The sequence below is a fragment of the Ictalurus punctatus genome, chromosome 3 (assembly GCF_001660625.3).
Source record: "Ictalurus punctatus breed USDA103 chromosome 3, Coco_2.0, whole genome shotgun sequence".
NCBI classification, from domain to species: Eukaryota; Metazoa; Chordata; class Actinopteri; order Siluriformes; family Ictaluridae; genus Ictalurus; species Ictalurus punctatus.
In genome coordinates, this window is record NC_030418.2 from 6,268,979 (window position 1) to 6,281,148 (window position 12,170).

Below are 12,170 nucleotides of genomic sequence, written 5' to 3' on the forward strand. Positions count from 1 at the left end.
GCGCAGGAGGCAGGAGTTCTCGTAATACAGGTTGAAAACGGGACCATACGCCTGTCTCACTCAGGTTGCAATAGAATACGCTTTCGAATTCGTCTAAAAAACTCGAGCTGGTTCGGTGTTATTTGTGGCCGAAATGTCAACGCCTCTGGAAAAGCCGCAGATCATTGCGCACACCCAGAAGAGCCTGAACTACACGTTATTCGACTGTAAGTGGATTCCGTGCAGCGCGAAGTTTGTTTGTATGGGAAACTTCGCCAGAGGAACTGGGGTCCTGCAGGTGTACGAGGTTCAGCACGGAGACGTGCAGCTTGTCAAAGAGGTGAAAGTTGTTGTTGTTAAGGTTAAGCCGTATTTTTACAGCTTTAGACAGTCACTAGCTGACAGGCTAAGCAGCTAGCCGCTTCTAGAAAACTCTCTATACACCGTTGTCATAGCAACCGCTAGCAGCGTCGGTTCCAGATTGATAGCGCACGGCTGCTGAAGAAAACAAGACTTTTATACAACTGCTTTTCGTTTCACTACAATTTCGCAGTGTAAATACGCTTGTATAATTATTACCCCCTTTTTTAATCAAGTTAACGTACCATTAAGATGGAATTTGTAAGTACAGAGTTGCCCCTTGTTGCCCCCTCAGCTCCCGTGCACACTACTGCTCTATGCTGACTCTTGTGGCCAGGAGGGGTAGTGCAAGTTGTCCTAATGCGCATGCGTCGATCGCCTGCGTACGCGTCCGTGTCAAATGGAGTATACTTTGAAAGGCTATTCGTACGCGTAAAAAAACCCGAAGTATACCAGAGGCTATAAACACCTAATTCTTTATTCTAATATTTTCAGATACTGGATTTTTAATTCCCCTAGCTGTAAAAAAAAAAAAAAAAAAGGCTTGGAAGATTTCACTGTATAAGTAATGAATCTAGAATATATTAAAGTTCCACTTTTTGAACTAAATTAGGGGGCGGAATGAACTTTTCCACAATATTAACATTTTTTTTTTAGATGCACCTGTATGTCTGTTTGATCAAACTGGTGGTCAGAAATGTAGGTCTATGCATCAGGATCAACTCCACATCATTTCACATTTCCCCTATCTTGTAAAATGATTTGGTTTAAGGGTTTGGTCCAAATTTCTGTTAGCCTTAACAAAAAGAGCTTAAATATGAATGTGTAGTCAAAGGTGAGGATTGAACACATGGGCAAACAAATCAGAGGAGGAAAAAAAATAGCTGTGTTAGACAAACAGATCTTTGTACTGTTATAACTTCAGGTGTGAAGGCTAAAATATGCATATTTTCTCCTGTACATATCATTGTTCTCATATGTTTCTATGGATGTTCTACACTACCGGTCAAAAGTTTGGAGACACTCGACTGAAATGTTTCTCATGATCTTCAAAACCTTTTGATTTGAAGGCGTATGATTAAATGTTTAAATCGGTATGATTAAATCGGTGTTGTAGACAAAAATATAATCGCACCAACATATTCATTTCTTTCATTAGAAAACTAACATTTTATTTACAAACGGATGACTTGGTGCGAAATATTCAGAAAAGTAGCCGATAAGTGTCCAGTGTCAGTGGGAACTCCTGTAATACTGTTTAAAAAGCATCTCAGGGGAGTTCCTCAAGAAATCGTTTGCGAAAATGCCAAGAATACATTTCTGGAAATTATACGCAAAAAGGCTGTCTACTTTGAAGATGCTAAAATACAAAATTATTTGCATTTATTTGGATTTTTTTAAATCACATTTGTGTTATTCCAGAGTTTTGATGACATTATTATTATTATTACTACTACTGCTATTATTATTATAAAATGTGGAGGAAAAAATAATAATAAAGAATGGGTGTGTCTAAAAGTCTGACTGGTCATGTATTTATGTATTTTGATATTTCAGATCGAAAAGCCCAAGGCGTTCAAATGTGGAACATTTGGGGCGACATCTCTCCAGCAGAGGCATTTGGCAACAGGCGATTTTGACGGCAACCTTCACGTGTGGTACGATTGACCATCCTACTTTACATCTGTTCATTCCATACACTCACGAGCTTTGTTCTGAGCCAAATTGTGAAATCTTTTTTTGTAATTAACACTTTTATTGATTCACAAGTTAACACAAATAGACAAACAACATATATAATGAATCATTATATTATTATTATATTATCAGCTATTTTAACATAAATCCTCACTATAACCCCTCCCCCTACCAACCTCCCACCCCACCCTGGTCCCCCGACGAACACCCCTGTGGTCAATAGAATATAAACTCGCATATCCAAAAAAAATAAAACTAAAAAAAAAATACACACAATTAAAAAATAAATAAATACAATAATCAAGTATAATCATAGACTAAACCCTAAATTATACTCTCCACTGCCCCTCCTCGAGAGTCCCCCAAAAACGCCAAATAACTGCTCCATTTCTTCCTGAAGGAATTCCCAACTCCGATCCTTCTGCTCGACCCCTCCTCAAAGGCAGCCACCCTCCCCATCTCCATACACCACTCTGGAAACGAGGGCGCTCCATCTGATTTCCATCCCCTTAAAATAACCTGTCTACCAATCATCACACTGGTCAAAACCCAATCTTTTTTGTACCTATCCTCCAATTTTGTGACCTCCCCATCTCCCAAAATACAGAGTCTAGGGCAGAACGAGATCTGAGTGTTCAACACCTCACATACAAAGCTCTGCACCTTCCACCAAAATTCTTGGATCTTACGACACCCCCAAAAAACATGGGTGGTGTCTCCATCTTCTGAATGGCATCGCCAGCAGGTGGGTGTGTCTTTAAGACTGAGCCTATACAATTTAGAGGGGGTCCAATAGAACCGATGTAAAATCTTAAATTGTATAATGCGCACCCTTGCGTCTCTAGATGCAGTTTTTATATTTTTTAAAATCCTAGCCCACTCTCCCTCCCCCAATTCCAAATTTAAATCTTTCTCCCATAATCTCGAGTGGTCGAGACTCCGTCCCCTAGACTCTGAATCAGTAAGGAGTAATACACTGATGCTTCATGCCCTGTTCCAAAAGCAGAAATCAGCTCTCCCAGAGTATCAGCTGCTTTAGGGGGGTGCATGCTACTCCCAAAAATAGTACAGAGCAAGTGGCGTAGTTGAAGATACCTAAAAAACTGAGATCTGGGGATCCCAAAATGTTGAACCAATTTTTCAAAAGATATCATCACACCACTCTCATAAAGATCACCAAGTGTATTAACCTCGTGATCCACTCTGACCAACAAAAAGGGGACTTATTAATACGTAGTTTGGGGTTTAGACATAGGCTCGAGGCACCATTGAGATAAATATCAGAATCAAACACTCTGGACCGAATTGTGAAATCTTATACCTGTAGGAATCTTGAGGCATCCGAGGTTCCAGTGTACTCTGTGAAAGGCCACAAGGAAATAATCAACAGCATCGACGGAGTTGGAGGCTTAGGCATTGGAGACGGCGCACCAGAGATCGTTACAGGGAGCCGAGATGGTTAGTTTGCCGTCGCTACAAATTCTGATGTTTGGTGTTATAAAATATGGCAAGTGTTTTTATCCTGTTTCATGATATTATAACAAAATTACAAATACAGGTTTAACTGTAACTGTTTGCAATGCTGCACACATGACACGTTTAACATCGCAATCCAGACATAACGATGATAAATATTAATATTGTGCATGTTGAATATCAGTATATACGATCTATCTATTATACCTGGTGCTGTAGTATTATGATGATGATAATGATGATGTGTATCTGCTTATTTTTCGGTCTTGTCTTTGTAGGTACAGTTAAAGTGTGGGATCCGAGGCAAAAAGACAAACCTGTGGCGAACATGGAGCCAACAGAAGGCGAGACCAAGAGAGACTGTTGGACTGTTGCATTTGGTGTGTATTTATAGCACTACAGATATCACGCTAAACCATGATACTAGTACTAAATGATAAGGAAGTGGAAGCATATGGGAATCTTATTCCAGTGTGTTAACTTGTACTGTGATATTTACAACATTGCATTGTATGATTATCGTACCATGTGTTTATGGTACAATTACACCTGTATGTAGTATTGTACTGTAGTAGTGACTTGTTCAGTTTAGCATGGCATGTAATTAAGGAATGAAACACAACAGGCCGTGCTGTTCTAGGAAAATAATCCATGCCGGGGTGGTGTGATAAGCTTCGTTTAACTTGCATCCTTGCATTTTTATTATTATTTTCATATAACAGCATGTGCCAAAATGTTTTATTCCTTTCATACAACAGCAATTTGCCAACAATTACACACTTGCATTACAATGAATGATATGGAGCATCCACGAGACAAGTTAATTCCTGTTATCGGGTACAAGGCTTTTGATTAAGTGTCAGAGTTTTGTATTAAGCTGTTTTCTCAAAGTATGATGTGTAGCCAATGATGTGTATACCTAGCTGATTCATGCACGTCTTTTCCTTCAAAGGTCACGCCTTTAACGACCAGGACCGCTGTGTATGTGCTGGTTATGACAACGGCGATATTAAGCTGTTTGATCTCCGAAATATGTCTCTGCGATGGGAGAAAAATATTAAAAATGGTGTAAGCTACATTTTCATATAACACACATAAGATATGTTAGGGGTGTCAAACTCATTTAAGGGCCACATTACATTTAGTCCACGGTCAACTGAATTGGACCAAAGCAAAAAAAAATCAGATTAGTGACGGACGACACGTCAGCCACTCTTTGTGAATGTGTTTATTTATTTGCATTTATCGGAAAGATACGTTATGAGCGTACGTACTGTATATAATTCACAAAACAGACGAGCAGACTACAATTTGTGGTCCAAAAAAATGCCAAATTATGGTTTTACCATGTACACACGCTGACTTGAATTGGGATTTAATGCCATGAATCTACACAAAATATTCTATAATATTGAAGTGGAAAAAATCTAAATGATTTGCAGAATATTTACAAAAAAAAACTGTGATTGTATAAGTATTCACCCCCATTACTGTGAAACCTGTAAATGAGTTCTTTTGAAAGGAGACATACAGTAGTAACAGTAAAATGTTCAGCTGGACTAGTTTGCCCCCTAGTGGACAAAAAAAAGAGACTTGCTCTTTTTTTCCCAAATCTTTCAATTCAATTATACAGTTTTTAAATTCATTTGGTGAGCTGGATTAGATCCTTTATCGGCCGGGTTTGACACCCCTGGTTTATAGTCTCATAAGAAAGTATCCTAGTACTTTGAGATTTTCTAAATGTTGATAAGTAACATATTTAATACATCAGCAATTTAAAAACTAAAAAAACGAAAACTTTCTGCATTTTATAGGTGTGCAGTGTTGAATTTGACAGAAAAGATATCAATATGAATAAACTAGTGGCGACATCTTTAGAGGGCAAATTTCATGTCTTTGACATGAGAACTCAGCATCCGACCAAAGGCTTTGCATCTGTTTCTGAAAAGGTGAGCCTGAGAGCACTCGCTCGCATGATATCAGCTATTAAGTATTTATACCCACTACTATTCCATTTACCTTCACTGCTATTGTCTGTATTTAAGGCCCACAAATCTACTGTATGGCAAGTGAGGCATTTGCCCCAAAACCGGGACATCTTCATGACAGCAGGCGGAGCTGGGAACCTGCACTTATGGAAATAGTAAGTGAAAAAATATCCGTATAGTCGTACTGTTATTAACAAACCCTCTGCTGTTTCCCCTTACAACTCCGACACGCATATCACCAGTTTCACACTAGTAATTACCTGAGGTGTGTGTGCTGGGAGAGGTTTTACCGTTGTGAAACAAAAATTGAGACGCTTGAGCGTTTATTCAGTATTAGAATAGCCCTTAAGATGAGGAGTGAGGTTCTCTCAATGGGAAATGGCAAGGGGAAGTGGATGAGTTAAGAGCAGTATGAGAACGCAGGACTAGAATGTAAGAACGTGTAGTTTTTAATTCAGCTAGTGGAGGAAGATACATGATTTGTATCACCATCTATAAATATACTCACACTGGCAGCAGAACAGTAGTGCTGCTTTTTATTTTATTTAATGATGCATTCATGGTTATTTTTATTAAAAAGGCTGATACATATATCTCAAAATTGTCATCCATAATTTGTCACAATATTGATATTATATCATCCCAGCACTAAGCACCACTGATCTGTATTGACAATTCTGGCTTATTGCAGTGAGTATCCAGAAAAGAGGAGTGAGAAGGATGGAGATGGAGTAGACAGAGGAGTGGCTGGGACACTCAATCTCCTGCAGAATATCACTCTGTCCACACAACCCATCGCCAGCCTGGACTGGAGTCCCGACAAGCAGGGCCTGTGTGTGTGTGCTTCCTTTGATCAATCTGTGCGGGTCCTCATAGTCACCAAGCTGAACAGAGTATGAGCTCATGTCCTGTGACGCTGGGCCTTCGCCGCCGCCGCCTTCTTCTTCTTCTTCTTCTTATTATTATTATTATTATTATTATTATTATGTGTCAATTATGTGTCCTCTACAAACCAAATGTGAGACTGTTTGTATACAAACAAACATGACTAACTTCAGTTAGAGTGAAATGATATGAACTGAAGTCTTCTCCCAATTCGACCTGTGCCATTACTTTTGAATATGAAATGTTTTTCACAGTAAACCATCTTTAAATAAAAGCTTTTAAATTCATGCAAATTCTTTGCTCGCAGATGTTTTTAGTTAACTAATAAACTAACTACCAAGTCCATAATAACAGAAAGGGCCTCACACAGTGGCTTAGTGGTTAGCACATGCGCCTCACGCCTCCAGGGTTGGGGGTTTGAGTCCCACCGTGGTCCTGTGTGTGGAGTTTGCATGTTTTCCTCTGGGTACGCCAGTTTCCTCCAAAGACATGCCCGGTAGGCTGATTGGCATGTCCAAAGTGTCCGTAGTATATGAATGGGTGTGTGAATGTGTGTGTGATTGTGCCCTGCAATGGATTGGCTCCCTGGGATAGGCTCCAGGTTTCCCCGTGACCCTGAGAGGATAAGCGGTATAGAAGATGGATGGATGGAAATGAACCTGTAAAGCGAGCGAAAGCCTATATCCAGCATTTAAATTGGTCATATTTTCCTGCCACAAATAAACCTACTGAGCCCCATGACTTTCCCATATGCAATCAGATTAGGAGCCAGCTGTGGATGTGCATACAGCTCTTGCTTTATGAGGATGTGAACAATTTCTCCTGTGATGAAGGGGTCATCAAATATTTGTTCGTTAACAGGCTTTAAAGGGAACCTGCTTTAAACATCTACAGCGGCCTGTGGCTCACTTTCCAGCAGTAGGTTTGCCAGCTCCATGTATGAACTTGAAATACATCCTTACAAACCACAATGAGCACCAGCTTTAAGAAATCAATGTCCAATGAAGTGATCTAACCTGTGGAGACATGGTGATAACCACTTGGTAGAGAAAGCAGGCCTACTGGTGGGAGTTTGAAGAACGTGCCAGGGCTCTGGCTAATCCTAGCCGAGGAGCATGGGCCTCCAGGTTCAGAGCTGCTGGAGCGGTGGAATCACTGATCTTGCACTTCTCCTCCAAAGGCGCTATTTAAATCCACACAAAATGATCACGTCTGAAACTCATTATGCTGTTTCATTAAGATTACTGGTCATAGTCTCAGTATGTTTCAGAAAGCCCTAGCAGTAGCTACTTGCTTTCTAAACCCCAGTAAATTACCTTTCTTCAAATGAACAGGTAAATGACAATGCTATAAAACCTAATCCCGGGAACTAACATGGACAAAATTAATACGCATCATCACAACAGGACAGTGTTCATCACACATCTAGCTTTTCCATACTGTGCATTGCTACAATAGTAAATGTAAACACTACAGATTGAGGAATATGTTGTTCATCTGCAGTTTATCCTGGTCAGGTCAGTCTGGTGTCTGTCCCAGGAACACACATATTGGATAGGTTGCCAATCTATCACCTGCTCATCAGAGGGCACCGTTCACTCTTGGGGCAGTTTAGAGTAGCCAATTAAACTACGGGCCTGTTTTAAAGGAGGTGCAAGGAAACCAGAGTATCTAGCATATTTAAAAAAACAAAAACATCGATACCAATATCACTTATGCAGTGATAACTATCAGCAAACAGGCAAAAACAGTTACGGTGAATTATGTGAACACAGTTGCTGGACAAACCTGTTGGTTTTGTGTGTTGCGTGATGCACTCCTGTTTGGACTTGCTGGCAGAAAACTGGGTTTTGGGGCTTGGTTAGCATGCACTCTTTCCATCCCGCTTAACCACAGCCACTCCTCTGAGATAACATGGAAAAGAGAATCACTTGATCAATGCACTTTTTTTAAAAAATTCTAAAAATTGAATTCAGATACTATGAAATGACTGAAAGGGTTAAATCTATTAGATGTATAGTTTCAATCGTTTTCTGTTCATTACACTCCTGTCCTTGGAACATATGCTAAGCCTTAATGCATCAGATGTGTCCCTGTGTCTCAGATGGTAACCTTGCTGCCCCTGAAACAGTTTTGACCCCTCGAGTTGTAGCAGATGTTTTAGCCATGGCTGTAGTTCCCCCTTGGGCTGGAGCTCCTTTTCCGTTCCCTCTTCCAGCACCAGTGCGCTCAAATGACCTGCTCACTTTCACTTCCTTAACGCAGATTTGCTTTTCTGTTCTCTCCTTCCCTTTAGCCAAGTGCTCCTGCCACTACTTCGGTTCTGTACAAAGTGAAAATCACACAGTCATACAGGACTATTTGAAGGTAAAACAATAGACTGACAAAAAATTATGGATTGAAATACTATTACAGTTGCAATCAAAATGATTCAACCCCCATTGCAAATCAGGTTTATTGTTAAAATTTACAGACTTTCAGCTGTTTGCAATGAACAAATAAACAAAAGCAATTGGAATAGTTCAACACAACGAATGCTTCAAGTGCTTTCCCCAAATTCAACTGAAAATGCAACCTATTATGCAACTTCTCCAGTTTCATAATTATTCAACCCCCTGAATAGAATCCCTCACAACAGCACAAATGGGGAAACCACTTGCTTTCAATTGCTTTTGTTTGATTTGTTCATTGCAAACAGCTGAAAATCTGTAAATTTTAACAATAAATCTGATTTGCAATGGGGGTTGAATCATTTTGATTGCAACTGTATATATCCAAGTCGAAATTTAACCCTGAAGTGCTCGCTTACTGGTCAGTTGTTTAGGAGGATCTCCAGTCAATGGCAATCCCTCCAACATCATGCTAGCCTGGAAACCGAGGCAGGCGTTGGCCAAGGCAGCTCGACTCGTTTCTGAGCCAGCATTACGGTTGCATTGGGCTAGCTGAGCACTCAGCAGGCATAACGCAGTGCTGCTGCAAGGCGTGTTCCTAACCTCCGACTCGAACACCTGCACAGACCAGAAACAATGACTCATCTAAATGAAGTATCCGATACCAAATGCTGTATCATCCTAATATTATATCTATTCAAGAATTTCAGAGGTTTGGTGAGCTATAACAATGTATACTGTAATTCACAAACGTGATGAGACTAAGTTATTTACATAAGATCAGACAAATTGATATTGTATTAAAAATGCATCAGTATTTTCTAACCATGATTAGCCACACTCGCAACCACAGCATGACCTAAATGCATTCATTGTCTCCTACCATGTAAGCTAGTTCCAGTGAAAGACAAGTTGTTAGGTCTACTCTAATCTTTCTGACTTCGGCAGTGTGAGGGTCCAGTTGCACTGCAGATTGTTATGATGTGGAGTGTATTGTATTAGGGAGGTAAATCTCAGGATATTCGGAAAGGAACTTTCTAGAAATTCAACTATGATTAAAGTTAAGCTCAGACACAGCAAGCTGAATAATATTAATGTAAGTAAAGGAATGTTTTCCGTATTTCTCAGTGCAAATACTGTATTGCTCTGACTTACAAAAAAGAGCCACATTGCCTGTCAATATTGAGGATGATTTTGCCCTGTGGTTGCTGAAGATATGGTTGTCATGCTATCTACATGTATTGATAAGTTAATTATTTACAATACATACGGATTATACAGATCAAAAACAAGCTACATGGAGCGATCAAGCCTAAATGGTGTTATAAATGTGCACGTGAATAAAACACTCACGTGGCCATGTGGAAAAAGTCACTCACCTTTAACTGCAGGTACAGGAGTTCCCTGCAGGTGGAGATGCAGGAGAGCCTTAAAAGCAGAGAGAGCTTGGCACCTCTTAGTCATCTAGGCTTGCTTGATTATGTTCTCCTGCTCAGTGAGAACTTTAAGTGAAGCAAATTGGGCACACCTCTCACATCAGCACTGTCTCTAACTGCTGAGTCACCTGTCCCTGACCAATACACACGCTCAGAGCTTGAGCAGTCATTACAGCAACACTGTACATGAGAACATCAAACATACATACTACAGAATACATAGTGGAGCTCCACTGTGCACCTTTGACCTCCAGGTCAGGAGCTCAATATACAGTGCTGAGGAGACAACTTTTGGGTCACAGCAAAAAACATTTGGATTTGTCAGAACACACCAAATTCTTATGAAATTAAATCAACTGTTCTTATGGTATGGGGTTTTCCTACCTTGGATTTATTGACAAAGGTCTATAGAGGACATTTAAAAGATACAGGACATTCAAACTCTCAGAAAGTAACAGCTAATGGAATTTATTCCTAACTGTTATAGTGTACACCGGAAAACATGAAAATCATTATCATCAGCCAGAGCATACACAGCAAGTAATGCCAGCAATGCCTTTAATAAGCCATCCAGAATACACACATTACAATATTTATGTGACTAGACATGAATTTTGCTGTTTTGGCTCTGCATTGACGCAAACAAAGTCAATGCAAATAAATAATGTCAACTTGGATCTAATGTGTTTGGGAATTTAAAGCTAAAGCTCCATGTCTCTAATAAATAGGCAGAATATTATTATATACATTTAAATAATAAGTCTAAATAAGCATAATATCTGAATAGTGGAATAGGACAACCTATTGGGAGTGTGTGGAGTTTATTTTACAGTCCCTGGCTGTAAAAAATAAAAAAGTTTGAGAACCCTTGCTACAAAGTAATCATACCCAACAAAAGGATTACCATGAGGATCTTCTACAGTGGGAAAGGCCAGTCAACAAGAGCATGTAAATGGTAGCTCTGTTACTCTAAGTTACTCAGAAACATGTATGCACGTTTCCACGTCACCAATATTCAAGTAATAGTTTATACCAACCCTGTTCCTGGAGATCTAGCTTCCTGAAGACTTCAGCTCCAACCATAATTGTGCCTACCTGACCATCTAATCAGTTCTTGATCAACTAAAGCAGGTGTGTTAGATTTTGGTTGGAGATGAAACCTGCAGGAAGGTAGATCTCAAGGAAGAGGGTTCCAGTATAAACACTGGTTTATACTTTTTTTTAGTCATCAACACTCCCACTGGAGATCCTTTTTACACTTTAATTGCATCACTAATCTGATCCAACTCAACAGATCTATGAGATGTGGGTTATAAATGAACCTTTTCCAGCCAGGTTGGACATGAATTCATGAGTAGTGGTAAAATTGAGGCTTACTTGGGAATTTGTGCCATCTGGTGACAAAACTGTCACAGTGACCATGGTGTCTCCAGCATTCAGAAACACAGGATCAGCGCTGCAGCTCTCAATCACCCCCACTTTCATGTTCGGATCTGGCACTGTCACCATGAAACAGCCTACAGCATGATGTAGACAATCTGACACAGGTCTGGGATGAGGAGAAAGTAGTGACTTATCTGTTTCTGTAATATATATGGTTGTTTACAGTTACTTTCAGTTTGTACAGACAGTTATACTGTTTTACTATTTGACCTTGTATGCAGTTCTGTTTAGAGAACCCTGATTCTGTACACTCAGGCTACGTTAATAGGTACCTACATTATACATACACACATTAGCCATTGTATCTACCTATCATGTAGGTCATGTAGGTAAACTGGCTGGGACCCATCTGTTGAGATGAACCATTTGTCACAGTGCTCTACCTCGGGCCACCGCTAACCAGATGTTGTTTGGGTGGTGGACGGTTCTCATGTCACTGTGTGTATTGTGTTCATACAAGGGTATCAAAAGCAGCAGTGCTAATGGGGTTTTAAAACAGTGTACATTTCAAATTA

General features: G+C 39.9%; 1 protein-coding gene and 1 long non-coding RNA gene across 2 annotated transcripts; one reads left to right on the forward strand and one right to left on the reverse strand.

Moving 5' to 3' along the window:
* Positions 1-2: 2 nt before the first annotated feature.
* On the forward strand, positions 3-6,673 carry dnaaf10 (dynein axonemal assembly factor 10). The gene is made up of 8 exons (XM_017463819.3): positions 3-319; positions 1,897-1,997; positions 3,365-3,495; positions 3,792-3,893; positions 4,466-4,581; positions 5,328-5,462; positions 5,559-5,656; positions 6,193-6,673. Exons 1-8 carry the CDS (start codon positions 134-136, stop codon positions 6,398-6,400), a joined length of 1,077 nt encoding a protein of 358 aa, XP_017319308.1. The 5' UTR covers positions 3-133; the 3' UTR covers positions 6,401-6,673.
* LOC108263225 (uncharacterized) lies at positions 4,482-11,052 on the reverse strand. Its single transcript, XR_001812117.3, has 6 exons — positions 10,156-11,052; positions 9,196-9,394; positions 8,499-8,709; positions 8,175-8,290; positions 7,403-7,569; positions 4,482-4,551 (listed from the first exon to the last, which is right to left on the reverse strand). It is a non-coding gene; the product is annotated as an uncharacterized LOC108263225 (long non-coding RNA).
* Between the last annotated feature and the right edge of the window lie 1,118 nt (positions 11,053-12,170).